The sequence below is a fragment of the Pelodiscus sinensis genome, unplaced genomic scaffold, assembly GCF_049634645.1.
Source record: "Pelodiscus sinensis isolate JC-2024 unplaced genomic scaffold, ASM4963464v1 ctg186, whole genome shotgun sequence".
NCBI classification, from domain to species: Eukaryota; Metazoa; Chordata; order Testudines; family Trionychidae; genus Pelodiscus; species Pelodiscus sinensis.
In genome coordinates this window covers 1-24,437 of record NW_027465905.1, presented here as the reverse complement: position 1 = coordinate 24,437, position 24,437 = coordinate 1, and the positions used below count along the sequence as shown (strand labels likewise).

The 24,437-nt window shown below is 72.4% G+C and overlaps 1 protein-coding gene across 1 annotated transcript; it reads left to right on the top strand.

Moving 5' to 3' along the window:
• Positions 1 to 8,837: 8,837 nt before the first annotated feature.
• LOC142824415 (interleukin-17 receptor C-like) lies at positions 8,838 to 21,698 on the top strand (the record flags this gene model as incomplete). Its single annotated transcript, XM_075916337.1, has 5 exons — positions 8,838 to 9,113; positions 19,049 to 19,070; positions 21,075 to 21,227; positions 21,382 to 21,456; positions 21,540 to 21,698. Coding segments are annotated over exons 1-5 (496 nt in total), but the record flags the coding sequence as incomplete, so codon positions are not given.
• Positions 21,699 to 24,437: the final 2,739 nt, after the last annotated feature.

The following is a 24,437-nucleotide window of genomic DNA, read 5'->3' as shown; positions in this document are numbered from 1 at the left end:
CCCGATCGGCCCTGCAGACGCTCCGTAGCCCGACCCCTCGGGATGGAGTCGGGGACTGGGGGCTGTTCAAACCGGCCTTGCTGCTGAGGGGCGCTGACCCCCAGGCCGACCGGACACAGTTCCGGGGCCTGCGCACGTCCCCAGGTGGCCGACGTGCTGGGGAATATCCCCACAAGCGGGGACGGGGGCCACCGCCACTGAGGACCTGACCTCTGAGGGGGGCTGGAGCAGCTGTGGGATGTTTGCCCCCAGACCTTGAGGGGCGGCTGGCCGACCGGCAGCCCAAAGACTGCGCAGGGCGGGGGCGCTGGCGGACGAGATTGTGGCCAGCAGATCAGGGACAGGCGGGAGACCCACAGCAGGGTCCCTGAAGGGGAGTCACCCGGAGACCCCTGGAAGTGGGACTCCAGGAAGCCCAGCCGGGGGGCCCCAGAATGCCAGGCCTGGACAACCCCCCCCCCCCGGGGACCTGAGGAGCCTGAAATGCAGCTTGAGGGGTTTGGAGGGGTTGTGTGTTTGTATCTCCTTTCTGTGGCCCTGACTGACTTTCCAGTGAGTCAGTGACCCCCGACTCCAAACAGGTCCCCCGCCCCTCAGAAATAAAGACAATGCAGAAACTTTGTGTGTTTGACACAGTATTTTATTTAAAAATGAAGCCTGGCCAACAAACCCCCAGTTGGGGCCAAGCCCCCATCTGGCCACAGCATCGTAGCACTCCTGTACCCCCCACCCTGACCCCAGATCTGAGCCTGTCATACACTGGAACCCCCTGTCCTGAGCTTCTCGCATCCCCAGGCTCCTGCACCCCCACATCTCCAGTCTACTGCCACAACCCTCCTGCACCATCCACATGGCAAGTGTGTGTCCTGCGCCCATCATACTGCCAGCCTCCTGCCCTGTGCCTCCCACACACCCCAGCCCAAACTCCTGCTCCCTCACATCCACAAGCCTGTGGCTTGCTCAGCACCCCAACCCTCCACCTGACCCCGACACTGCCCGGCCTGGAGCTCCCTCCCCCTCCCCGAGCCAGCGTCCCCTTCTCCACCTCCTCCTGCATCCAGACTGCCTCCCAGAGCTTGCACCTCTCCCCCCTTCTCGCACCCAAATCCCTCATTCCCACCCGGAGCCTACACATCCCGTCTCAGCCCAGGGAGGGTCCGGCTAGACTGCAGGAGTTTTTCCAGCAAACATGCTTTTGACAGCCCCTGTATGCCCCGTTCCACGAGGAATAAGGGGGCTTCCGAAAGAAGGGGCTTTCCGACATTTGGCCCAGTCTAGACAGGCCAGATGTCGGAAAAACCTCTTCCAGCACAAGGATTGGAAACAAGCGGCTGTGTAGCGGTACCCTGAGGCTACGTCTAGACTGGCAGGATTTTCCGCAAATGCTTTTAACAGAAAAGTTTTCCGTTAAAAGCATTTGTGGAAAAGCGTCCGTGCCAACCTAGATGCGCTTTTGTGCAGAAAAGCCCCGATCGCCATTTTTGCACAAAACAAATCTGAGCTGTCTGCATTGGCCCTTTGGCGCAAGAGGACTTTGCCCGAACGGGAGCAGCGTAGTATTCCCGCAAGAAGCCCTGATTTCAGACAGTAGGAAGTCAGTGTCTTGCGGAAATTCAAGTGGTCAGTGTAGACAGCTGGCAAGTTTTTCTGCAAAAGCAAGTGCTTTTGCGGAAAAACTTGCCAGTCTAGACACAGGCTTAGAGTGTGTAAGGGCTGGGGATAGCAAGTGATGGCGAGAAGGGGAACAGGGAGGGCGGGGCCTCATGGAAGGGGTGGGGTAGATCTTGGCTTGTCCTAACATTTAAAAAGTGATCTTGGGTGTAAAACGGTTGGAGACCCAGCACTGACCCGAGGCCGGGACTCTGCCATCCATCGAGGCAGACACGGTGGCAGACGCGCTGCCGGCCCTTTTCAGCAGGGGGGTTCCCCCAGGGGGTCCTCAGGGACCAGGGATCCCGCTTCACGTCGGCCCCGCTCCGGTGCTTGTGGGAGAAATGGTCCAGCACCCCTGGGCCTCGGCGTATCACCCCAGTCCAGCGGGCCGGTGGGAGGTTTAATGGGACCCTGAAGCAGACGCTGGAGACCTTCATGCACCGGCACCCGCAGGACTGGGACGAGTCCCTGCCCCCGGCTATCTGCACAGGGGGTGCCCCAAGCGCCCACCGGGTTCTCCCCATTGTGCAGGAGAAGGGGAGGGGCCCCCTGGGCTTGCTGAGAGATGAGTGGGAGGGGGCGGCCTCCCCTGGTGGGGGACGTCCTGGCTTTCCGGGAAAGGCTCGCTGGGCTCGTGGGCCGGCCAGGGAGAACCCGGCCCAGGCAGGAAGGCAGAAAGCCTGGTACGACCACTCGGCGCAGGCCGGCCTACGCCACCGGGGACCAAGTGACGCTCCTCATCCCAGGGAGGAAGAACACGCTGCAGGCCTGGGACCGGCCCTTCCAGGGCGTCAGACAGGTAACGGGTGAGCTCTGGAGTGGAGCTGCCCAGCCGGGCCCACCGCCAGCGGGACACCGTGGCAGCCTGAGGCGCCGGACGGGGCAGGGAGAGGCTGGTGCTGGCCGTGTGGGGCGGGGGGGGATCATCTGATGGACATGCTGGTGCCCCGCTGGAGTCACTCCCCCTCTCGGCCCAGCTGACCCGGCCCACGGGCAGAGAGCGGGAGGGGCAGCGTCCCCCAGCAGCTGTTCTCCTCCCGGCCCGGGCTCACTACCCGGCAGTGCACTGGGCGGAGACGAGGCCCATCCCCCATCCGGCGCACCCCATTCTGGATCACTCGGAAAGCAGCCTGGGCCCTGGAGAGGGAGGTGGGGGACACGCTGGCTCTTGGGGCGACCCAGCCCCCTCCAGCCCTGGGCCCCCCAGTGCTGGTCCCCAAGAAGGACGGAACAATCCGGTTCTGCGTGGACTGTCGGAAACTCAGCGACCCCCCGTGCCCAGTGCCGACCCCATGGCCAGGACTCATGGACCCTAGACAAGGGGGGGCCATGGACCTGACCACAGGGGACTGGCAGGTGCCCTTGGACCCAGAGGCCTGGGTGAAGTTGGCCTCCATCACCCCACTGGGGCTCTTTGAGCTCCTGGTCCTGCCATTGGGCGCAAGGGGCCCGGCCCCTTCCAGCGCCTGGGGGGTCAGTTCCTGGGGGGGATGGAGAACTTTGCTTTGGCTTATATTGATGATACCGGTGTCTTTGGCCCGTCCTGGGGGGAACACGTGACCCAGGTGAAGGGGCCGGGCTGACCGGAGGGTGGGCCTGGCCGAGGTGAGGTGTCTGGGCTCCAAGGGGGGAGTGGTTGGCTGAAGCCGGAGCCGGCCAAGGTGGAAGCCATCTCGGACCGGCCCCCCCAGACCAAGAGGCAGGCCCAGGCTCCGTTGGGAGGGCCGGGTGCTACTGGAGGTTTGTGCCCCACATTAGCGCCTGGCCGCTCCCCTGCCAGGGCTGGGCAGGAAGGGCCGGGCCAGGGGGGGGTCTGGACCCGGGGGCGCTGGGGACGCTGAGCAAGACCTCAGCCAGGGCCCGGTGCCGTCAGCCCGGACTGGAGCAAACCCGCCCTGGGCTCACGGAGCCTCCCACACGGGGCTGGGCGCGGGGCTAAGCAAAACGCTGCTGCCCTGGGAGCAGAGCCACACGGCCAGAGAGCAGGGCGCTGGCCCCGGGGTGCCCTTCAAAAGCCGCAGCCCCGGCTGTGTGGGCCGCATCTCACAGCAGGGTCCGTGTTAGGGGGAGCGCCGATGCCTTATCCTGGAGCGGGGGCCCGAGCTTCCCCAGGCCACAGGCTGTGACCCCGCTCAATGCGGAGGGAGAGGTGTGAGGCAGTGGGAAGGTTGGGAGGGCCTTGGGGGGGCTGCATGCAGGGGGGCTCAGTGCCCGGCTGTTACTGGTTCAATGTGACGAGGGGGGAGGGAGTTTTGGGGGTTCAGGGGGCTGCATGCAGGGGGCTCAGTGCCCGGATGTTACTGGTTCAATGTGACAAGGGGGAGGGAGGTTTGGGGGTTCAGGGGGGGGCTGCATGCAGGGGGGCTCAGTGCCCGGATGTTACTGGTTCAATGTGACAAGGGGGAGGGGGTTTGGGGGCTCAGGGGGGCTGCATGCAGGGGGCTCAGTGCCCGGATGTTACTGGTTCAATGTGACAAGGGGGAGGGAGGTTTGGGGGTTCAGGGGGGGCTGCATGCAGGGGGGCTCAGTGCCCGGATGTTACTGAAGGGGGAGGGGGTTTGGGGGTTCAGGGGGGCTGCATGCAGGAGGGCTCAGTGCCCGGATGTTACTGGTTCAATGTGACAAGGGGGAGGGGGTTTGGGGGTTCAGGGGGGCTGCATGCAGGGGGGGGCTCAGTGCCCGGATGTTACTGGTTCAATGTGACGAGGGGGAGGGAGGTTTGGGAGCTCAGGGGGGCTGCATGCAGGGGGGGCTCAGTGCCCGGATGTTACTGGTTCAATGTGACAAGGGGGAGGGAGGTTTGGGGCCTCAGGGGGGCTGCATGCAGGGGGGTGCTCAGTGCCCGGATGTTACTGGTTCAATGTGACAAGGGGGAGGGAGGTTTGGGGGCTCAGGGGGACTGCATGCAGGGGGGCTCAGTGCCCGGATGTTACTGGTTCAATGTGACGAGGGGGAGGGAGGTTTGGGGGCTCAGGGGGGCTGCATGCAGGGGGGCTCAGTGCCCGGATGTTACTGGTTCAATGTGACAAGGGGGAGGGGGTTTGGGGGGCTCAGGGGGGCTGCATGCAGGGGGGCTCAGTGCCCGGATGTTACTGGTTCAATGTGACAAGGGGGAGAGGGGTTTGGGGGTTCAGGGGGGCTGCATGCAGGGGGGCTCAGTGCCCGGATGTTACTGGTTCAATGTGACAAGGGGGAGGGGGTTTGGGGGTTCAGGGGGGCTGCATGCAGGGGGGCTCAGTGCCGGGATGTTACGGGTTCAATGTGACAAGGGGGAGGGGGTTTGGGGGCTCAGGGGGGCTGCATGCAGGGGGGCTCAGTGCCCGGCTGTTACTGGTTCAATGTGACAAGGGGGAGGGGGTTTGGGGGCTCAGGGGGGCTGCATGCAGGGGGGCTCAGTGCCCGGCTGTTACTGGTTCAATGTGACAAGGGGGAGGGAGGTTTGGGGGTTCAGGGGGGGCTGCATGCAGGGGGGCTCAGTGCCCGGCTGTTACTGGTTCAATGTGACAAGGGGGAGGGAGGTTTGGGGGTTCAGGGGGGCTGCATGCAGGGGGGCTCAGTGCCCGGATGTTACTGGTTCAATGTGACAAGGGGGAGGGGGTTTGGGGGCTCAGGGGGGCTGCATGCAGGGGGGGGCTCAGTGCCCGGATGTTACTGGTTCAATGTGACAAGGGGGAGGGAGTTTTGGGGGTTCAGGGGGGCTGCATGCAGGGGGGCTCAGTGCCCGGATGTTACTGGTTCAATGTGACAAGAGGGAGGGAGGTTTGGGGGTTCAGGGGGGCTGCATGCAGGGGGGGGCTCAGTGCCCGGATGTTACTGGTTCAATGTGACAAGAGGGAGGGAGGTTTGGGGGCTCAGGGGGGCTGCATGCAGGGGGGCTCTGTGCCCGGATGTTACTGGTTCAATGTGACAAGAGGGAGGGAGGTTTGGGGGTTCAGGGGGGGCTGCATGCAGGGGGGGGCTCAGTGCCCGGATGTTACTGGTTCAATGTGACAAGGGGGAGGGAGGTTTGGGGGTTCAGGGGGGGCTGCATGCAGGGGGGCTCAGTGCCCGGATGTTACTGGTTCAATGTGACAAGGGGGAGGGAGGTTTGGGGGTTCAGGGGGGGCTGCATGCAGGGGGGGGGCTCAGTGCCCGGATGTTACTGGTTCAATGTGACAAGGGGGAGGGAGGTTTGGGGTTTCAGGGGGGGCTGCATGCAGGGGGGGCTCAGTGCCCGGATGTTACTGGTTCAATGTGACAAGGGGGAGGGAGGTTTGGGGGTTCAGGGGGGGGCTGCATGCAGGGGGGCTCAGTGCCCGGATGTTACTGGTTCAATGTGACAAGGGGGAGGGAGGTTTGGGGGCTCAGGGGGGGCTGCATGCAGGGGGGGGCTCAGTGCCCGGATGTTACTGGTTCAATGTGACAAGGGGGAGGGAGGTTTGGGGGCTCAGGGGGGCTGCATGCAGGGGGGGCTCAGTGCCCGGATGTTACTGGTTCAATGTGACAAGGGGGAGGGAGGTTTGGGGGTTCAGGGGGGCTGCATGCAGGGGGGTGCTCAGTGCCCGGATGTTACGGGTTCAATGTGACAAGGGGGAGGGAGGTTTGGGGGTTCAGGGGGGCTGCATGCAGGGGGGGGCTCAGTGCCCGGATGTTACTGGTTCAATGTGACAAGGGGGAGGGAGGTTTGGGGGCTCAGGGGGGCTGCATGCAGGGGGGCTCAGTGCCCGGATGTTACTGGTTCAATGTGACAAGGGGGAGGGAGGTTTGGGGGCTCAGGGGGGCTGCATGCAGGGGGGCTCAGTGCCCGGATGTTACTGGTTCAATGTGACAAGGGGGATGGGGTTTTAGGAGTTTGGGGGGGCTGCATGCAGGGGGCTCAGTGCCCGGATGTTACTGGTTCAATGTGACAAGGGGGATGGGGTTTTAGGAGTTTGGGGGGGCTGCATGCAGGGGGGTGCTCAGTGCCCGGATGTTACTGGTTCAATGTGACAAGGGGGAGGGAGGTTTGGGGGCTCAGGGGGGCTGCATGCAGGGGGGCTCAGTGCCCGGATGTTACTGGTTCAATGTGACAAGGGGGAGGGAGGTTTGGGGGTTCAGGGGGGCTGCATGCGGGGGGGCTCAGTGCCCGGATGTTACTGGTTCAATGTGACAAGGGGGATGGGGTTTTAGGAGTTTGGGGGGGCTGCATGCAGGGGGCTCAGTGCCCGGATGTTACTGGTTCAATGTGACAAGGGGGATGGGGTTTTAGGAGTTTGGGGGGGCTGCATGCAGGGGGGTGCTCAGTGCCCGGATGTTACTGGTTCAATGTGACAAGGGGGAGGGAGGTTTGGGGGTTCAGGGGGGCTGCATGCGGGGGGGCTCAGTGCCCGGATGTTACTGGTTCAATGTGACAAGGGGGATGGGGTTTTAGGAGTTTGGGGGGGCTGCATGCAGGGGGCTCAGTGCCCGGATGTTACTGGTTCAATGTGACAAGGGGGATGGGGTTTTAGGAGTTTGGGGGGGCTGCATGCAGGGGGCTCAGTGCCCGGATGTTACTGGTTCAATGTGACAAGGGGGATGGGGTTTTAGGAGTTTGGGGGGGCTGCATGCAGGGGGCTCAGTGCCCGGATGTTACTGGTTCAATGTGACAAGGGGGATGGGGTTTTAGGAGTTTGGGGGGGCTGCATGCAGGGGGGGCTCAGTGCCCGGATGTTACTGGTTCAATGTGACGAGGGGGAGGGGGTTTGGGGGTTCAGGGGGGCTGCATGCAGGGGGCTCAGTGCCCGGATGTTACTGGTTCAATGTGACAAGGGGGAGGGGGTTTGGGGGGCTCAGGGGGGCTGCATGCAGGGGGGGCTCAGTGCCCGGATGTTACTGGTTCAATGTGACGAGGGGGAGGGAGGTTTGGGGGTTCAGGGGGGCTGCATGCGGGGGGGCTCAGTGCCCGGATGTTACTGGTTCAATGTGACGAGGGGGATGGGGTTTTAGGAGTTTGGGGGGGCTGCATGCAGGGGGCTCAGTGCCCGGATGTTACTGGTTCAATGTGACGAGGGGGAGGGGGTTTTAGGAGTTTGGGGGGGCTGCATGCAGGGGGCTCAGTGCCCGGATGTTACTGGTTCAATGTGACAAGGGGGAGGGGGTTTTAGGAGTTTGGGGGGGCTGCATGCAGGGGGGCTCAGTGCCCGGATGTTACTAGTTAATGCGACAAAGAGGGGAGTTTGTTGTTTCAGAGAACAGCCCAGAACTGGAGTCGGCGTCTGGTGCTGGCAGCCCTGCTCAGAGGACATGGCTGGCCCAGCTGGTCACGGGGAGGGGAGGGGAAGGGGGGGCCAGGCGACTCTCTTACCTGGGGCGAAGATAATGGCTGGGGGAGGGGCTGTTGCTGGGGGTTCTGGGGCTGTTCTTGGGGGGCTGAGCAGAGCAGGCAGGACTCGGCTGGCTGCAGGGAGATTCAGAGCAGCTGGGCTGAGGGCCCCTTTGCTGTTCACAGCTCCATCGCCCTCCTGCTGGGCGCTGGCTGGGGGTCGCTCTGGCTGGGGAGCAGGGCTGGGCTAGGCCCCTGGGAGGGGAGGCTCTGGAGCCAGGGGAGGGGACCCCCCGAGGGGCTCACGGCGGAGCCAGGCGGCTGGAGGCCCTGAGAGGCACCGTCCCAGAGGGGGGGCGGCACCCCCAGGGGAGAGTGGGCCCCCTGAGAAGTGTGGGGCACCCCAGGCCCCGCCCCCCACTCTGCCCCCATAGGCAGCCAAGCCTCCCCGCCTCTGGCCTTTGTCCTGCTTCCGGGCAGAAGGCCTGGGCTGGCCACGCCCCTGTGTAGTGGGGGAGACACTAGGACATCCCCAGCCCACCTCGCTACTGGCGCAGGGCCCAGGGAAACTGAGGCAGGCCCGGGGTCACACGTGCCACACCACCAGCAATCAGCGAGTGCGCTGCCCACCTGGGCGGGCCTCTGGCTCAGCGCCCCCGGCAGGCTGCAGGGCTCCCCACGCGCGTGACAAGCCGAGCGGGGCCCGGCGCTCCTGGGGCTGGGGGCCCCGAGATCATTGCTCCCCCGTGGGGCTTTCCACAGCAGCCTGTCACCCGCCAGCTGCCCCCCAGGCCGGGGATGGGCCCTGGCAGCTGGCAACGTGCGTTTGTTCTGCGGGCCAGGCCCCGGCTGCACTAGGACCCAGGTGTGCGGAGCCGCAGCAGGAAGCGCGTGCACCCACCTGCCCTTTGCCAGGGGAGGGGACTGCGCCCAGGGTGCGGCCGGCCCAGCACGGAGCCGCGCAGCCAGCTGGGAGCCCAGGGCTCTGCTGGGGCTGTGGGGCAGGCCGAGCCAGGCGCCCTGCTGTGGGGCTGGCCGTGCCCTGCAGGACCCCAGGCCCAGGGAGCCGGCAGGAGCCCCTGGCGCTGCGCTGACCTTGCAGACCCAGGAAATGCAGGCTGTGGGCGTCGGGCTTTTCCTCCTGCTCCTGCCCAGAGTGGGGCCCCACGCCCCCCCCAGCTCCGTCAACTGCTCCCAGGTGCGTGCGGGCTGGGCCGGGGGGCTGGGGCTGCTGTGCCGGCCCCCCTGAGAACACCCCAGTTATCTCCCAGGGCCGGGCCTAGCCTGAGTGTGCCCGGACCTGGGGGGTCTGTGTCAGCGGGTAGCCCCCCCCGCCTGAGCACCCCCGGACCTGGGGGGGTCTGTGTCAGCTGGTAGCCCCCCCGCCTGAGCACCCCCGGACCTGGGGGGTCTGCGTCAGCGGGTAGCCCCCCCCGCCTGAGCACCCCCGGACCTGGGGGGTCTGTGTCAGCGGGTAGCCCCCCCCGCCTGAGCACCCCCGGACCTGGGGGGTCTGTGTCAGCGGGTAGCCCCCCCGCCTGAGCACCCCCGGACCTGGGGGGGTCTGTGTCAGCGGGTAGCCCCCCCGCCTGAGCACCCCCGGGCCTGTGGGGGTCTGCGTCAGCGGGTAGCTCCCCTGCCTGAGCACCCCCGGACCTGGGGGGGTCTGTGTCAGCGGGTAGCCCCCCCGCCTGAGCGCCCCCGGGCCTGTGGGGGTCTGTGTCAGCGGGTAGCCCCCCCGCCTGAGCACCCCCGGGACTGTGGGGGTCTGTGTCAGCAGGTAGCCCCCCCGCCTGAGCACCCCCGGGCCTGTGGGGGTCTGCGTCAGCGGGTAGCTCCCCTGCCTGAGCACCCCCGGACCTGGGGGGGTCTGTGTCAGCGGGTAGCCCCCCCGCCTGAGCGCCCCCGGGCCTGTGGGGGTCTGCGTCAGCGGGTAGCTCCCCCGCCTGAGCGCCCCCGGACCTGGGGGGGTCTGTGTCAGCGGGTAGCCCCCCCCGCCTGAGCGCCCCCGGGCCTGTGGGGGTCTGTGTCAGCGGGTAGCCCCCCCGCCTGAGCGCCCCCGGACCTGGGGGGGTCTGTGTCAGCGGGTAGCTCCCCCGCCTGAGCACCCCTGGGCCTGTGGGGGTCTGTGTCAGCGGGTAGCTCCCCCGCCTGAGTGCCCCCGGACCTGGGGGGGTCTGCGTCAGCGGGTAGCCCCCCCCGCCTGAGCACCCCCGGACCTGGGGGGTCTGTGTCAGCTGGTAGCCCCCCCCGCCTGAGCACCCCCGGGCCTGTGGGGGTCTGCGTCAGCGGGTAGCTCCCCCGCCTGAGCGCCCCCGGGCCTGTGGGGGTCTGTGTCAGCAGGTAGCTCCCCTGCCTGAGCACTCCCGGACCTGGGGGGGTCTGCGTCAGCGGGTAGCTCCCCTGCCTGAGCACCCCCGGACCTGGGGGGGTCTGTGTCAGCGGGTAGCCCCCCCGCCTGAGCGCCCCCGGGCCTGTGGGGGTCTGCGTCAGCGGGTAGCTCCCCCGCCTGAGCTCCCCCGGACCTGGGGGGGTCTGTGTCAGCGGGTAGCTCCCCCGCCTGAGCACCCCCGGGCCTGTGGGGGTCTGTGTCAGCGGGTAGCTCCCCCGCCTGAGCACCCCTGGGCCTGTGGGGGTCTGTGTCAGCGGGTAGCTCCCCTGCCTGAGCGCCCCCGGACCTGGGGGGGTCTGTGTCAGCGGGTAGCTCCCCCGCCTGAGCACCCCTGGGCCTGTGGGGGTCTGTGTCAGCGGGTAGCTCCCCCGCCTGAGCACCCCCGGGCCTGTGGGGGTCTGTGTCAGCGGGTAGCTCCCCCGCCTGAGCACCCCCGGACCTGGGGGGGTCTGCGTCAGCGGGTAGTTCCCCCGCCTGAGCACCCCCGGGCCTGTGGGGGTCTGCGTCAGCGGGTAGCTCCCCCGCCTGAGCGCCCCCGGGCCTGTGGGGGTCTGCGTCAGCGGGTAGCTCCCCCGCCTGAGCGCCCCCGGACCTGGGGGGGTCTGTGTCAGCGGGTAGCCCCCCCGCCTGAGCGCCCCCGGGCCTGTGGGGGTCTGTGTCAGCGGGTAGCCCCCCCGCCTGAGCACCCCCGGGCCTGTGGGGGTCTGTGTCAGCAGGTAGCCCCCCCGCCTGAGCACCCCCGGGCCTGTGGGGGTCTGCGTCAGCGGGTAGCTCCCCTGCCTGAGCACCCCCGGACCTGGGGGGGTCTGTGTCAGCGGGTAGCCCCCCCGCCTGAGCGCCCCCGGGCCTGTGGGGGTCTGCGTCAGCGGGTAGCTCCCCCGCCTGAGCGCCCCCGGACCTGGGGGGGTCTGTGTCAGCGGGTAGCCCCCCCCGCCTGAGCGCCCCCGGGCCTGTGGGGGTCTGTGTCAGCGGGTAGCCCCCCCGCCTGAGCGCCCCCGGACCTGGGGGGGTCTGTGTCAGCGGGTAGCTCCCCCGCCTGAGCACCCCTGGGCCTGTGGGGGTCTGTGTCAGCGGGTAGCTCCCCCGCCTGAGTGCCCCCGGACCTGGGGGGGTCTGTGTCAGCTGGTAGCCCCCCCCGCCTGAGCACCCCCGGGCCTGTGGGGGTCTGTGTCAGCGGGTAGCTCCCCCGCCTGAGCACCCCTGGGCCTGTGGGGGTCTGTGTCAGCGGGTAGCTCCCCCGCCTGAGCACCCCTGGGCCTGTGGGGGTCTGTGTCAGCGGGTAGCTCCCCCGCCTGAGCACCCCTGGGCCTGTGGGGGTCTGTGTCAGCGGGTAGCTCCCCCGCCTGAGCACCCCCGGACCTGGGGGGGTCTGCGTCAGCGGGTAGCTCCCCCGCCTGAGCGCCCCTGGGCCTGTGGGGGTCTGCGTCAGCGGGTAGCTCCCCCGCCTGAGCGCCCCCGGGCCTGTGGGGGTCTGCGTCAGCGGGTAGCCCCCCCCGCCTGAGCGCCCCCGGGCCTGTGGGGGTCTGCGTCAGCGGGTAGCTCCCCCGCCTGAGCGCCCCCGGGCCTGTGGGGGTCTGCGTCAGCGGGTAGCCCCCCCGCCTGAGCGCCCCCGGGCCTGTGGGGGTCTGCGTCAGCGGGTAGCTCCCCCGCCTGAGCGCCCCCGGGCCTGTGGGGGTCTGCGTCAGCGGGTAGCTCCCCCGCCTGAGCGCCCCCGGGCCTGTGGGGGTCTGCGTCAGCGGGTAGCTCCCCCGCCTGAGCACCCCCGGGCCTGTGGGGGTCTGTGTCAGCGGGTAGCTCCCCTGCCTGAGCACCCCCGGACCTGGGGGGGTCTGCGTCAGCGGGTAGCTCCCCCGCCTGAGCACCCCCGGACCTGGGGGGGTCTGTGTCAGCGGGTAGCCCCCCCGCCTGAGCGCCCCCGGGCCTGTGGGGGTCTGCGTCAGCGGGTAGCTCCCCCGCCTGAGCTCCCCCGGACCTGGGGGGGTCTGTGTCAGCGGGTAGCTCCCCCGCCTGAGCACCCCTGGGCCTGTGGGGGTCTGTGTCAGCGGGTAGCTCCCCCGCCTGAGCGCCCCCGGACCTGGGGGGGTCTGTGTCAGCGGGTAGCTCCCCCGCCTGAACACCCCTGGGCCTGTGGGGGTCTGTGTCAGCGGGTAGCTCCCCCGCCTGAGCACCCCTGGGCCTGTGGGGGTCTGCGTCAGCGGGTAGCTCCCCCGCCTGAGCGCCCCCGGACCTGGGGGGGTCTGTGTCAGCGGGTAGCTCCCCCGCCTGAGCGCCCCCGGGTCTGTGGGGGTCTGCGTCAGCGGGTAGCTCCCCCGCCTGAGCACCCCTGGGCCTGTGGGGGTCTGCGTCAGCGGGTAGCTCCCCCGCCTGAGCGCCCCCGGGCCTGTGGGGGTCTGCGTCAGCGGGTAGCCCCCCCCGCCTGAGCGCCCCCGGGCCTGTGGGGGTCTGCGTCAGCGGGTAGCTCCCCCGCCTGAGCGCCCCCGGGCCTGTGGGGGTCTGCGTCAGCGGGTAGCTCCCCCGCCTGAGCGCCCCCGGGTCTGTGGGGGTCTGCGTCAGCGGGTAGCCCCCCCCGCCTGAGCGCCCCCGGGCCTGTGGGGGTCTGTGTCAGCGGGTAGCTCCCCCGCCTGAGCGCCCCCGGGCCTGTGGGGGTCTGCGTCAGCTGGTAGCTCCCCCGCCTGAGCGCCCCCGGGCCTGTGGGGGTCTGCGTCAGCGGGTAGCCCCCCCCGCCTGAGCGCCCCCGGGCCTGTGGGGGTCTGCGTCAGCGGGTAGCTCCCCCGCCTGAGCGCCCCCGGGCCTGTGGGGGTCTGCGTCAGCGGGTAGCCCCCCCCGCCTGAGCGCCCCCGGGCCTGTGGGGGTCTGCGTCAGCGGGTAGCCCCCCCCGCCTGAGCGCCCCCGAGCCTGTGGGGGTCTGCGTCAGCGGGTAGCTCCCCCGCCTGAGCGCCCCCGGACCTGGGGGGGTCTGTGTCAGCGGGTAGCTCCCCCGCCTGAGCGCCCCCGGGTCTGTGGGGGTCTGCGTCAGCGGGTAGCTCCCCCGCCTGAGCACCCCTGGGCCTGTGGGGGTCTGCGTCAGCGGGTAGCTCCCCCGCCTGAGCGCCCCCGGGCCTGTGGGGGTCTGCGTCAGCGGGTAGCCCCCCCCGCCTGAGCGCCCCCGGGCCTGTGGGGGTCTGCGTCAGCGGGTAGCTCCCCCGCCTGAGCGCCCCCGGGCCTGTGGGGGTCTGTGTCAGCGGGTAGCCCCCCCGCCTGAGCGCCCCCGGGTCTGTGGGGGTCTGCGTCAGCGGGTAGCTCCCCCGCCTGAGCGCCCCCGGGCCTGTGGGGGTCTGCGTCAGCGGGTAGCTCCCCCGCCTGAGCACCCCCGGGCCTGTGGGGGTCTGCGTCAGCGGGTAGCTCCCCCGCCTGAGCACCCCCGGGCCTGTGGGGGTCTGCGTCAGCGGGTAGCTCCCCCGCCTGAGCGCCCCCGGGTCTGTGGGGGTCTGCGTCAGCGGGTAGCCCCCCCCGCCTGAGCGCCCCCGGGCCTGTGGGGGTCTGTGTCAGCGGGTAGCTCCCCCGCCTGAGCGCCCCCGGGCCTGTGGGGGTCTGCGTCAGCTGGTAGCTCCCCCGCCTGAGCGCCCCCGGGCCTGTGGGGGTCTGCGTCAGCGGGTAGCCCCCCCCGCCTGAGCGCCCCCGGGCCTGTGGGGGTCTGCGTCAGCGGGTAGCTCCCCCGCCTGAGCGCCCCCGGGCCTGTGGGGGTCTGCGTCAGCGGGTAGCCCCCCCCGCCTGAGCGCCCCCGGGCCTGTGGGGGTCTGCGTCAGCGGGTAGCCCCCCCCGCCTGAGCGCCCCCGAGCCTGTGGGGGTCTGCGTCAGCGGGTAGCCCCCCCCGCCTGAGCGCCCCCGGGCCTGTGGGGGTCTGCGTCAGTGGGTAGCCCCCCCCCGCCTGAGCGCCCCCGGGCCTGTGGGGGTCTGTGTCAGCGGGCAGCTCCCCCGCCTGAGCGCCCCCGGGCCTGGGGGGGTCTGTGTCAGCGGGTAGCTCCCCTGCCTGAGCACCCCCGGACCTGGGGGGGTCTGCGTCAGCGGGTAGCTCCCCCGCCTGAGCGCCCCCGGGTCTGTGGGGGTCTGTGTCAGCGGGTAGCCCTTCCCCGTGAGTGCCCCCGGGCCTGTGGGGGTCTGTGTCAGCGGGTAGCCCCCCCGCCTGAGCGCCCCCGGGCCTGTGGGGGTCTGCGTCAGCGGGTAGCTCCCCCGCCTGAGCGCCCCCGGGTCTGTGGGGGTCTGTGTCAGCGGGTAGCTCCCCGCCTGAGCACCCCCGGGTCTGTGGGGGTCTGTGTCAGCGGGTAGCTCCCCCGCCTGAGCACCCCCGGACCTGGGGGGGTCTGTGTCAGCGGGTAGCTCCCCGCCTGAGCACCCCCGGGTCTGTGGGGGTCTGTGTCAGCGGGTAGCTCCCCCGCCTGAGCGCCCCCGGGTCTGTGGGGGTCTGTGTCAGCGGGTAGCCCCCCCGCCTGAGCACCCCCGGACCTGGGGGGTCTGTGTCAGCTGGTAGCCCCCCCCGCCTGAGCACCCCCGGGCCTGTGGGGGTCTGCGTCAGCGGGTAGCTCCCCCGCCTGAGCGCCCCCGGGCCTGTGGGGGTCTGTGTCAGCGGGTAGCCCCCCCGCCTGAGCGCCCCCGGGCCTGTGGGGGTCTGTGTCAGCGGGTAGCTCCCCCGCCTGAGCACCCCCGGACCTGGGGGGGTCTGCGTCAGCGGGTAGCTCCCCCGCCTGAGCACCCCCGGACCTGGGGGGGTCTGTGTCAGCGGGTAGCCCCCCCCGCCTGAGCACCCCCGGACCTGGGGGGGTCTGTGTCAGCGGGTAGCTCCCCCGCCTGAGCGCCCCCGGGCCTGTGGGGGTCTGTGTCAGCGGGTAGCCCCCCCCGCCTGAGCACCCCCGGACCTGGGGGGGTCTGTGTCAGCGGGTAGCCCCCCCCGCCTGAGCACCCCCGGACCTGGGGGGGTCTGTGTCAGCGGGTAGCTCCCCCGCCTGAGCGCCCCCGGGCCTGTGGGGGTCTGTGTCAGCGGGTAGCCCCCCCGCCTGAGCACCCCCGGACCTGGGGGGGTCTGCGTCAGCGGGTAGCTCCCCCGCCTGAGCACCCCTGGGCCTGTGGGGGTCTGTGTCAGCGGGTAGCCCCCCCGCCTGAGCACCCCCGGACCTGGGGGGGTCTGTGTCAGCGGGTAGCCCCCCCGCCTGAGCACCCCCGGACCTGGGGGGGTCTGTGTCAGCGGGTAGCCCTTCCCCGTGAGTGCCCGGGCCTGTGGGGGTCTGTGTCAGCGGGTAGCCCTTCCCCGTGAGTGCCCGGGCCTATGTGTGTGTGGGGGGGGCCTGTGCAGGCACTGGACAGGTACTGAGGGGGGGGGCTGTGCGGGCGGCGGCTGGGCAGGTACTGGGCGGGGGGGCCGTGGGGACACTGGGCGGGGGGGCTGGGCGGGCACTGGGCAGGGGGGGCTGGGCGGGGGGTCCGTGGGGACACTGGGCGGGGGGGCTGTGCGGGCACTGGGCGGGGGGGGCTGGGCGGGGGGGGCCGTGCGGGCACTGGGCGGGGGGGGCTGGGCGGGGGGGCTGTGCGGGCACTGGGCGGGGGGGGCTGGGCGGGCACTGGGCGGGGGGGGCTGGGCGGGGGGGGGCCGTGCGGGCACTGGGCGGGGGGGGGCTGGGCGGGGGGGGCCGTGCGGGCACTGGGCGGGGGGGGCTGGGCGGGGGGGGCCGTGGGGGCACTGGGCGGGGGGGGCTGTGCGGGCACTGGGCGGGGGGGCTGGGCGGGCACTGGGCGGGGGGGGCTGGGCGGGGGGGGCCGTGCGGGCACTGGGCGGGGGGGGCTGGGCGGGGGGGGCCGTGCGGGCACTGGGCGGGGGGGGCTGGGCGGGCACTGGGCGGGGGGGGCTGGGCGGGCACTGGGCGGGGGGGGCTGGGCGGGGGGGCTGGGCGGGCACTGGGCGGGGGGGGCTGGGCGGGGGGGCTGTGCGGGCACTGGGCGGGGGGGGCTGGGCGGGGGGGGGCCGTGCGGGCACTGGGCGGGGGGGCTGGGCGGGGGGGGGCCGTGCGGGCACTGGGCGGGGGGGGCCGTGCGGGCACTGGGCGGGGGGGGCTGGGCGGGGGGGGCCGTGCGGGCACTGGGCGGGGGGGCTGGGCGGGGGGGCCGTGCGGGCACTGGGCGGGGGGGCTGGGCGGGGGGGGCCGTGCGGGCACTGGGCGGGGGGGGGCTGGGCGGGGGGGGCCGTGCGGGCACTGGGCGGGGGGGGCTGGGCGGGGGGGGCCGTGCGGGCACTGGGCGGGGGGGCTGGGCGGGGGGGGCCGTGCGGGCACTGGGCGGGGGGGCTGGGCGGGGGGGGCCGTGCGGGCACTGGGCCGGGGGGCTGGGCGGGGGGGGCTGTGCGGGCACTGGGCGGGGGGGCTGGGCGGGGGGGCTGTGCGGGCACTGGGCGGGGGGGCTGGGCGGGGGGGCTGTGCGGGCACTGGGCGGGGGGGGGGCTGGGCGGGGGGGCTGTGCGGGCACTGGGCGGGGGGGCTGTGCGGGCACTGGGCGGGGGGGGCTGGGCGGGGGGGGCTGTGCGGGCACTGGGCGGGGGGCTGGGCGGGGGGGCTGTGCGGGCACTGGGCGGGGGGGCTGGGCGGGGGGGCTGTGCGGGCACTGGGCGGGGGGGCTGTGCGGGGGGGGCTGTGCGGGTACTGGGCGGGGGGGCTGGGCGGGGGGGGCTGTGCGGGCACTGGGCGGGGGGGCTGGGCGGGGGGGGGCCGTGCGGGCACTGGGAGGGGGGGGCTGGGCGGGGGGGGGCCGTGCGTGCTCCGGGCGGGGGGGGCCGTGCGTGCTCCGGGTGGGGGCTGTGCGGGCACTGGGTGGGGGGGGCTGGGCGGGGGGGGCCGTGCGTGCTCCGGGTGGGGGGCTGTGCGGGCACTGGGTGGGGGGGGCTGGGCGGGGGGGGCCGTGCGTGCTCCGGGTGGGGGGCTGTGCGGGCACTGGGCGGGGGGGCTGGGCGGGGGGGCTGTGCGTGCTCCGGGTGGGGGGCTGTGCGGGCACTGGGCGGGGGGGTTGGGCGGGGGGGGCCGTGCGTGCTCCGGGCGGGGGGGCTGTTTGCTCAGCTGACAATCCAGCCAGGCCTGCTAGCATGGCCATGGAGACGGGGCCGGATGCAGGCAGCTTGCTTGGAGCGGGGAGTCCGCGGGGCCAGGGCCAGGCTGTGGGGCTCAGGCTACCCCTGGCTCAGTTGCCTTCTGTGGGGGAGCAGCAGGGGTGATGCTGACCCCTGCTTTGGCACCCGCGGAGCCCCCTCCCTCCAGAGTCTGTGCTGCCTGGAGCCATTGCCTACTGCAGCTCCTGCCCCACCCAGCAGGGGGTGCTGTGGGGGCAGGGTGCTGGCTGGGGGGCGCTCCCAGCAGTGAGTACTGGCGGGGGGGCAGGGCCCTGGTGGGGGGGTCCCAGCAGTGAGTACTAGCGGGGGGGCAGGGCCCTGGTGGGGGGGCGCTGTCAGCAGTGAGTACTAGCAGGGGGGCAGGGCCCTGGTGGGGGGGTCCCAGCAGTGAGTACTAGCAGGGGGGGCAGGGCCCTGGTGGGGGGGTCCCAGCAGTGAGTACTAGCAGGGGGGCAGGGCCCTGGTGGGGGGGGTCCCAGCAGTGAGTACTAGCAGGGGGGCAGGGCCCTGGTGGGGGGGGTCCCAGCAGTGAGTACTGGAGGGGAGGCAGGGCCCTGGGGGGGGGTCCCAGCAGTGAGTACTGGAGGGGGGCAGGGCCCTGGTGGGGGGGGTCCCAGCAGTGAGTACTAGCAGGGGGGCAGGGCCCTGGTGGGGGGGTCCCAGCAGTGAGTACTGGAGGGGAGGCAGGGCCCTGGGGGGGGGTCCCAGCAGTGAGTACTGGAGGGGGGCAGGGCCCTGGTGGGGGGGTCCCAGCAGTGAGTACTAGCAGCGGGGCAGGGCCCTGGTGGGGGGGTCCCAGCAGTGAGTACTGGAGGGGAGGCAGGGCCCTGGGGGGGGGTCCCAGCAGTGAGTACTGGAGGGGGGCAGGGCCCTGGTGGGGGGGTCCCAGCAGTGAGTACTGGAGGGGGGCAGGGCCCTGGTGGGGGGGTCCCAGCAGTGAGTACTGGCGGGGGGGGCAGGGCCCTGGGGGGGGGGTCCCAGCAGTGAGTACTGGAGGGGGGCAGGGCCCTGGTGGGGGGGTCCCAGCAGTGAGTACTGGAGGGGGGCAGGGCCCTGGTGGGGGGGTCCCAGCAGTGAGTACTGGAGGGGGGCAGGGCCCTGGGGGGGGGTCCCAGCAGTGAGTACTGGCGGGGGGCAGAGCCCTGGTGGGGGGGTCCCAGCAGTGAGTACTGGCGGGGGGGCAGGGCCCTGGGGGGGGGTCCCAGCAGTGAGTACTGGAGGGGGGCAGGGCCCTGGTGGGGGGGTCCCAGCAGTGAGTACTGGAGGGGGGCAGGGCCCTGGTGGGGGGGTCCCCAGCAGTGAGTACTGGAGGGGAGGCAGGGCCCTGGGGGGGGGGTCCCAGCAGTGAGTACTGGAGGGGGGCAGGGCCCTGGTGGGGGGGTCCAGCAGTGAGTACTGGCGGGGGGGGCAGGGCCCTGGTGGGGGGGTCCCAGCAGTGAGTACTGGAGGGGGGCAGGGCCCTGGGGGGGGGGTCCCAGCAGTGAGTACTGGCGGGGGGCAGGGCCCTGGTGGGGGGGTCCCAGCAGCGGGCGCTGGCGGGGGGGCTCCATGCTGCCGAGGCAGTGTGTCAATGGGGAGGGCCTGGTTTCTTCCTGATCTTTCTCTTCTTCCGCTGCAGGGCCTGTCCTGCCGGCTGCTGGGTAAGTGCCCTGTGTCAGCGCCACCTCTGGGGCGGGGGCAGGCAGGACCCTGTCCGGTGTCTGCCCCTCCTGCCCCACAGCAAGGGGCTGGCTCCCCGCTCCATGCTCCGGTGCCTGCAGACAGGCAGAGTCCCTTGGAGACTTTGCTACCTAGAGAGTGTGCCAGGCGACCCCAGGGCCACGGGGGGAGCGTGCCAGGCGCCCCCAGGGCCACGGGGGGAGCGTGCCAGGCGCCCCCAGGGCCACGGGGGGAGCGTGCCAGGCGACCCCAGGGCCACGGGGGGAGCGTGCCAGGCGACCCCAGGGCCACGGGGGGAGCGTGCCAGGCGACCCCAGGGCCACGGGGGGAGCGTGCCAGGCGCCCCCAGGGCCACGGGGGGGAGCGTGCCAGGCGACCCCAGGGCCACGGGGGGAGCGTGCCAGGCGCCCCCAGGGCCACGGGGGGAGCGTGCCAGGTGACCCCAGGGCCACGGGGGAGCGTGCCAGGCGCCCCCAGGGCCACGGGGGGAGCGTGCCAGGCGCCCCCAGGGCCACGGGGGGAGCGTGCCAGGCGACCCCAGGGCCACGGGGGGAGCGTGCCAGGCGCCCCCAGGGCCACGGGGGGAGCGTGCCAGGTGACCCCAGGGCCACGGGGGGAGCGTGCCAGGCGACCCCAGGGCCACGGGGGGAGCGTGCCAGGCGACCCCAGGGCCACGGGGGGAGCGTGCCAGGCGCCCCCAGGGCCACGGGGGGAGCGTGCCAGGCGACCCCAGGGCCACGGGGGGAGCGTGTCAGGTGACCCCAGGGCCACGGGGGGAGTGTGCCAGGCGCCCCCAGGGCCACGGGGGGAGTGTGCCAGGCGACCCCAGGGCCACGGGGGGAGTGTGTCAGGCGACCCCAGGGCCACGGGGGGAGTGTGCCAGGCGACCCCAGGGCCACGGGGGGAGTGTGCCAGGCGCCCCCAGGGCCACGGGGGGAGTGTGCCAGGCGACCCCAGGGCCACGGGGGGAGTGTGTCAGGTGACCCCAGGGCCACGGGGGGAGTGTGCCAGGCGACCCCAGGGCCACGGGGGGAGTGTGTCAGGTGACCCCAGGGCCACGGGGGGAGTGTGTCAGGTGACCCCAGGGCCACGGGGGGAGTGTGCCAGGCGCCCCCAGGGCCACGGGGGGAGTGTGCCAGGTGACCCAGGGCCACGGGGGGAGTGTGCCAGGCGCCCCCAGGGCCACGGGGGGAGTGTGCCAGGCGCCCCCAGGGCCACGGGGGGAGTGTGCCAGGCGCCCCCAGGGCCACGGGGGGAGTGTGCCAGGCGCCCCCAGGGCCATGGGGGGAGTGTGCCAGGTGACCCCAGGGCCACGGGGGGAGTGTGTCAGGCGACCCCAGGGCCACGGGGGGAGTGTGCCAGGCGACCCCAGGGCCACGGGGGGAGTGTGTCAGGTGACCCCAGGGCCACGGGGGGAGTGTGCCAGGTGACCCCAGGGCCACAGGGGGAGTGTGTCAGGTGACCCCAGGGCCACGGGGGGAGTGTGTCAGGTGACCCCAGGGCCACAGGGGGAGTGTGTCAGGTGACCCCAGGGCCACGGGGGGAGTGTGCCAGGCGACCCCAGGGCCACAGGGGGAGTGTGTCAGGTGACCCCAGGGCCACGGGGGGAGTGTGTCAGGTGACCCCACACCGATGGGGGGAGTGTGTCAGGTGACCCCAGGGCCACGGGGGGAGTGGGCCAGGCGACCCCAGGGCCACGGGGGGAGTGTGTCAGGCGACCCCAGGGCCACGGGGGGAGTGTGCCAGGCGCCCCCACGCCCACTGGCCAGAGACAATAGGCAGTGGGGGCCAGACAGACCAAATAACGATGAACGAGGGTGCGTCAGCCTCAGTCCCTGCCCCCAGATGCTAACAAGGTGGGTTCTCGGCCCACGCCCAGCCCTGTGTCTGGCGCGTGGGCCCAGGGCCCCGCCGGTGCCAGGCCTGGCGCAGGGCCCCTGCTGTGTTCCTGGGCGTGCCCACAGGCGGGATCTCTTCCCTGGCAGAGGCGGACGCGCTGTGCAGCCCAGGGGCCGAGGTCCCGGCCTCGGGGCCCGTGCTGGTGCCGACCCGCATGAGGATGGAGACCGTGGTGCGCTGTGCGGAGGCCTGGGACTGCTCGCCCTGCGTGCGGGTGGAGGTGCAGCTGGCTGTGCTGGGTGAGAGCCGCTGGGCAGAGCGGTGCCCCCAGGGCAGCATTGTCCGCGCCCCGCTTCAGCCCTGGGCCCCCAGCCTGGCCTGGTGCCAGAGGGGTGAGTGGGCCTGGCTGGGCGCCTGTGGGGCGCAGCTGGGCAGCGGCTCTCTCTCTTCCAGGGCCCCAGGAGGTGGCGGCAGGGCAGGGGATCGGAGACGGGCCCAGGACGGACGCCCCGCAGCACCTGGACAGCGGTGAGGGCCCGTGGGCAGCGCGGGTGGCACCGGCCCGGCGCCCCCCCCCCCGCCACTCACAGCCCTTTGCTCCTGTCTCCCAGGGCCCCTGCTGAGCTCCCTGCTGCTCTCGGCCCACACCTACGCCTCCTCCCGCTGCGTCGCCATCGAGGTCCGGCTGCCCCGCCCGCTCGCCCGCCCCAACCGCACCGTGGTACGTGGAAGGGGGTCAGCTCCAGGCCCTAGCAGACAAGGGGGGCTGGGCCGGCTCTGGCTGGGGGCCTTTCTCCCCGGGGAAGGGGGGCTGGGTCGGCTCTGGCTGGGGGCCTTTCTCCCCGGGGAAGGGGGGCTGGGTCGGCTCTGGCTGGGGGCCTTTCTCCCCGGGGAAGGGGGGCTGGGTCGGCTCTGGCTGGGGGCCTTTCTCCCCGGGGAAGGGGGGCTGGGTCGGCTCTGGCTGGGGGCCTTTCTCCCCGGGGAAGGGGGGCTGGGTCGGCTCTGGCTGGGGGCCTTTCTCCCCAGGGAAGGGGGCTGGGTCGGCTCTGGCTGGGGGCCTTTCTCCCCGGGGAAGGGGGGCTGGGTCGGCTCTGGCTGGGGGCCTTTCTCCCCGGGGGAAGGGGGGCTGGGCCGGCTCTGGCTGGGGGCCTTTCTCCCTGGGGAAGGGGGGCTGGGTCGGCTCTGGCTGGGGGCCTTTCTCCCTGGGGAAGGGGGGCTGGGTCGGCTCTGGCTGGGGGCCTTTCTCCCCGGGGAAGGGGGGCTGGGTCGGCTCTGGCTGGGGGCCTTTCTCCCCGGGGAAGGGGGGCTGGGTCGGCTCTGGCTGGGGGCCTTTCTCCCCGGGGAAGGGGGGCTGGGTCGGCTCTGGCTGGGGGCCTTTCTCCCCGGGGAAGGGGGGCTGGGTCGGCTCTGGCTGGGGGCCTTTCTCCCCAGGGAAGGGGGGCTGGACCGGCACTGGCTGGGGGCCTTTCTCCCCGGGGAAGGGGGCTGGGTCGGCTCTGGCTGGGGGCCTTTCTCCCCGGGGAAGGGGGGCTGGGCCGGCTCTGGCTGGGGGCCTTTCTCCCCAGGGAAGGGGGGGCTGGACCGGCTCTGGCTGGGGGCCTTTCTCCCCGGGGAAGGGGGGCTGGGTCGGCTCTGGCTGGGGGCCTTTCTCCCCGGGGAAGGGGGGGCTGGGTCGGCTCTGGCTGGGGGCCTTTCTCCCCGGGGAAGGGGGGCTAGGTCGGCTCTGGCTGGGGGCCTTTCTCCCCGGGGAAGGGGGCTGGGCCGGCTCTGGCTGGGGGCCTTTCTCCCCGGGGAAGGGGGCTGGGTCGGCTCTGGCTGGGGGCCTTTCTCCCCGGGGAAGGGGGGCTGGGCCGGCTCTGGCTGGGGGCCTTTCTCCCCAGGGAAGGGGGGCTGGACCGGCTCTGGCTGGGGCCTTTCTCCCCGGGGAAGGGGGGCTGGGTCGGCTCTGGCTGGGGGCCTTTCTCCCCGGGGAAGGGGGGCTGGGTCGGCTCTGGCTGGGGGCCTTTCTCCCCGGGAAGGGGGGCTAGGTCGGCTCTGGCTGGGGGCCTTTCTCCCCGGGGAAGGGGGCTGGGCCGGCTCTGGCTGGGGGCCTTTCTCCCCGGGGAAGGGGGGCTGGGTCGGCTCTGGCTGGGGGCCTTTCTCCCCGGGGAAGGGGGGCTGGGTCGGCTCTGGCTGGGGGCCTTTCTCCCCGGGGAAGGGGGGCTGGGCCGGCTCTGGCTGGGGGCCTTTCTCCCCGGGGAAGGGGGGCTGGGCCGGCTCTGGCTGGGGGCCTTTCTCCCCGGGGAAGGGGGGCTGGGTCGGCTCTGGCTGGGGGCCTTTCTCCCCGGGGAAGGGGGGCTGGGCCGGCTCTGGCTGGGGGCCTTTCTCCCCGGGGAAGGGGGGCTGGGCCGGCTCTGGCTGGGGGCCTTTCTCCCCGGGGAAGGGGGGCTGGGTCGGCTCTGGCTGGGGGCCTTTCTCCCCGGGGAAGGGGGGCTGGGTCGGCTCTGGCTGGGGGCCTTTCTCCCCGGGGAAGGGGGGCTGGGTCGGCTCTGGCTGGGGGCCTTTCTCCCCGGGGAAGGGGGGCTGGGCCGGCTCTGGCTGGGGGCCTTTCTCCCCAGGGAAGGGGGGCTGGGTCGGCTCTGGCTGGGGGCCTTTCTCCCCGGGGAAGGGGGGCTGGGTCGGCTCTGGCTGGGGGCCTTTCTCCCCAGGGAAGGGGGGCTGGGTCGGCTCTGGCTGGGGGCCTTTCTCCCCAGGGAAGGGGGGCTGGGCCGGCTCTGGCTGGGGGCCTTTCTCCCCGGGGAAGGGGGGCTGGGCTGGCTCTGGCTGGGGGCCTTTCTCCCCGGGGAAGGGGGGCTGGGCCGGCTCTGGCTGGGGGCCTTTCTCCCCGGGGAAGGGGGGCTGGGCCGGCTCTGGCTGGGGGCCTTTCTCCCCGGGGAAGGGGGGCTGGGCCGGCTCTGGCTGGGGGCCTTTCTCCCCAGGGAAGGGGGGCTGGGTCGGCTCTGGCTGGGGGCCTTTCTCCCCGGGGAAGGGGGGCTGGGCTGGCTCTGGCTGGGGGCCTTTCTCCCCGGGAAGGGGGCTAGGTCGGCTCTGGCTGGGGGCCTTTCTCCCCGGGGAAGGGGGGCTGGGCCGGCTCTGGCTGGGGGCCTTTCTCCCCGGGGAAGGGGGCTGGGTCGGCTCTGGCTGGGGGCCTTTCTCCCCAGGGAAGGGGGGCTGGACCGGCTCTGGCTGGGGGCCTTTCTCCCCGGGGAAGGGGCTGGGTCGGCTCTGGCTGGGGGCCTTTCTCCCCGGGGAAGGGGGGCTGGGCCGGCTCTGGCTGGGGGCCTTTCTCCCCAGGGAAGGGGGGCTGGACCGGCTCTGGCTGGGGGCCTTTCTCCCCGGGGAAGGGGGGCTGGGTCGGCTCTGGCTGGGGGCCTTTCTCCCCGGGGAAGGGGGGCTGGGCCGGCTCTGGCTGGGGGCCTTTCTCCCCGGGGAAGGGGGGCTGGGCCGGCTCTGGCTGGGGGCCTTTCTCCCCGGGGAAGGGGGGCTGGGCC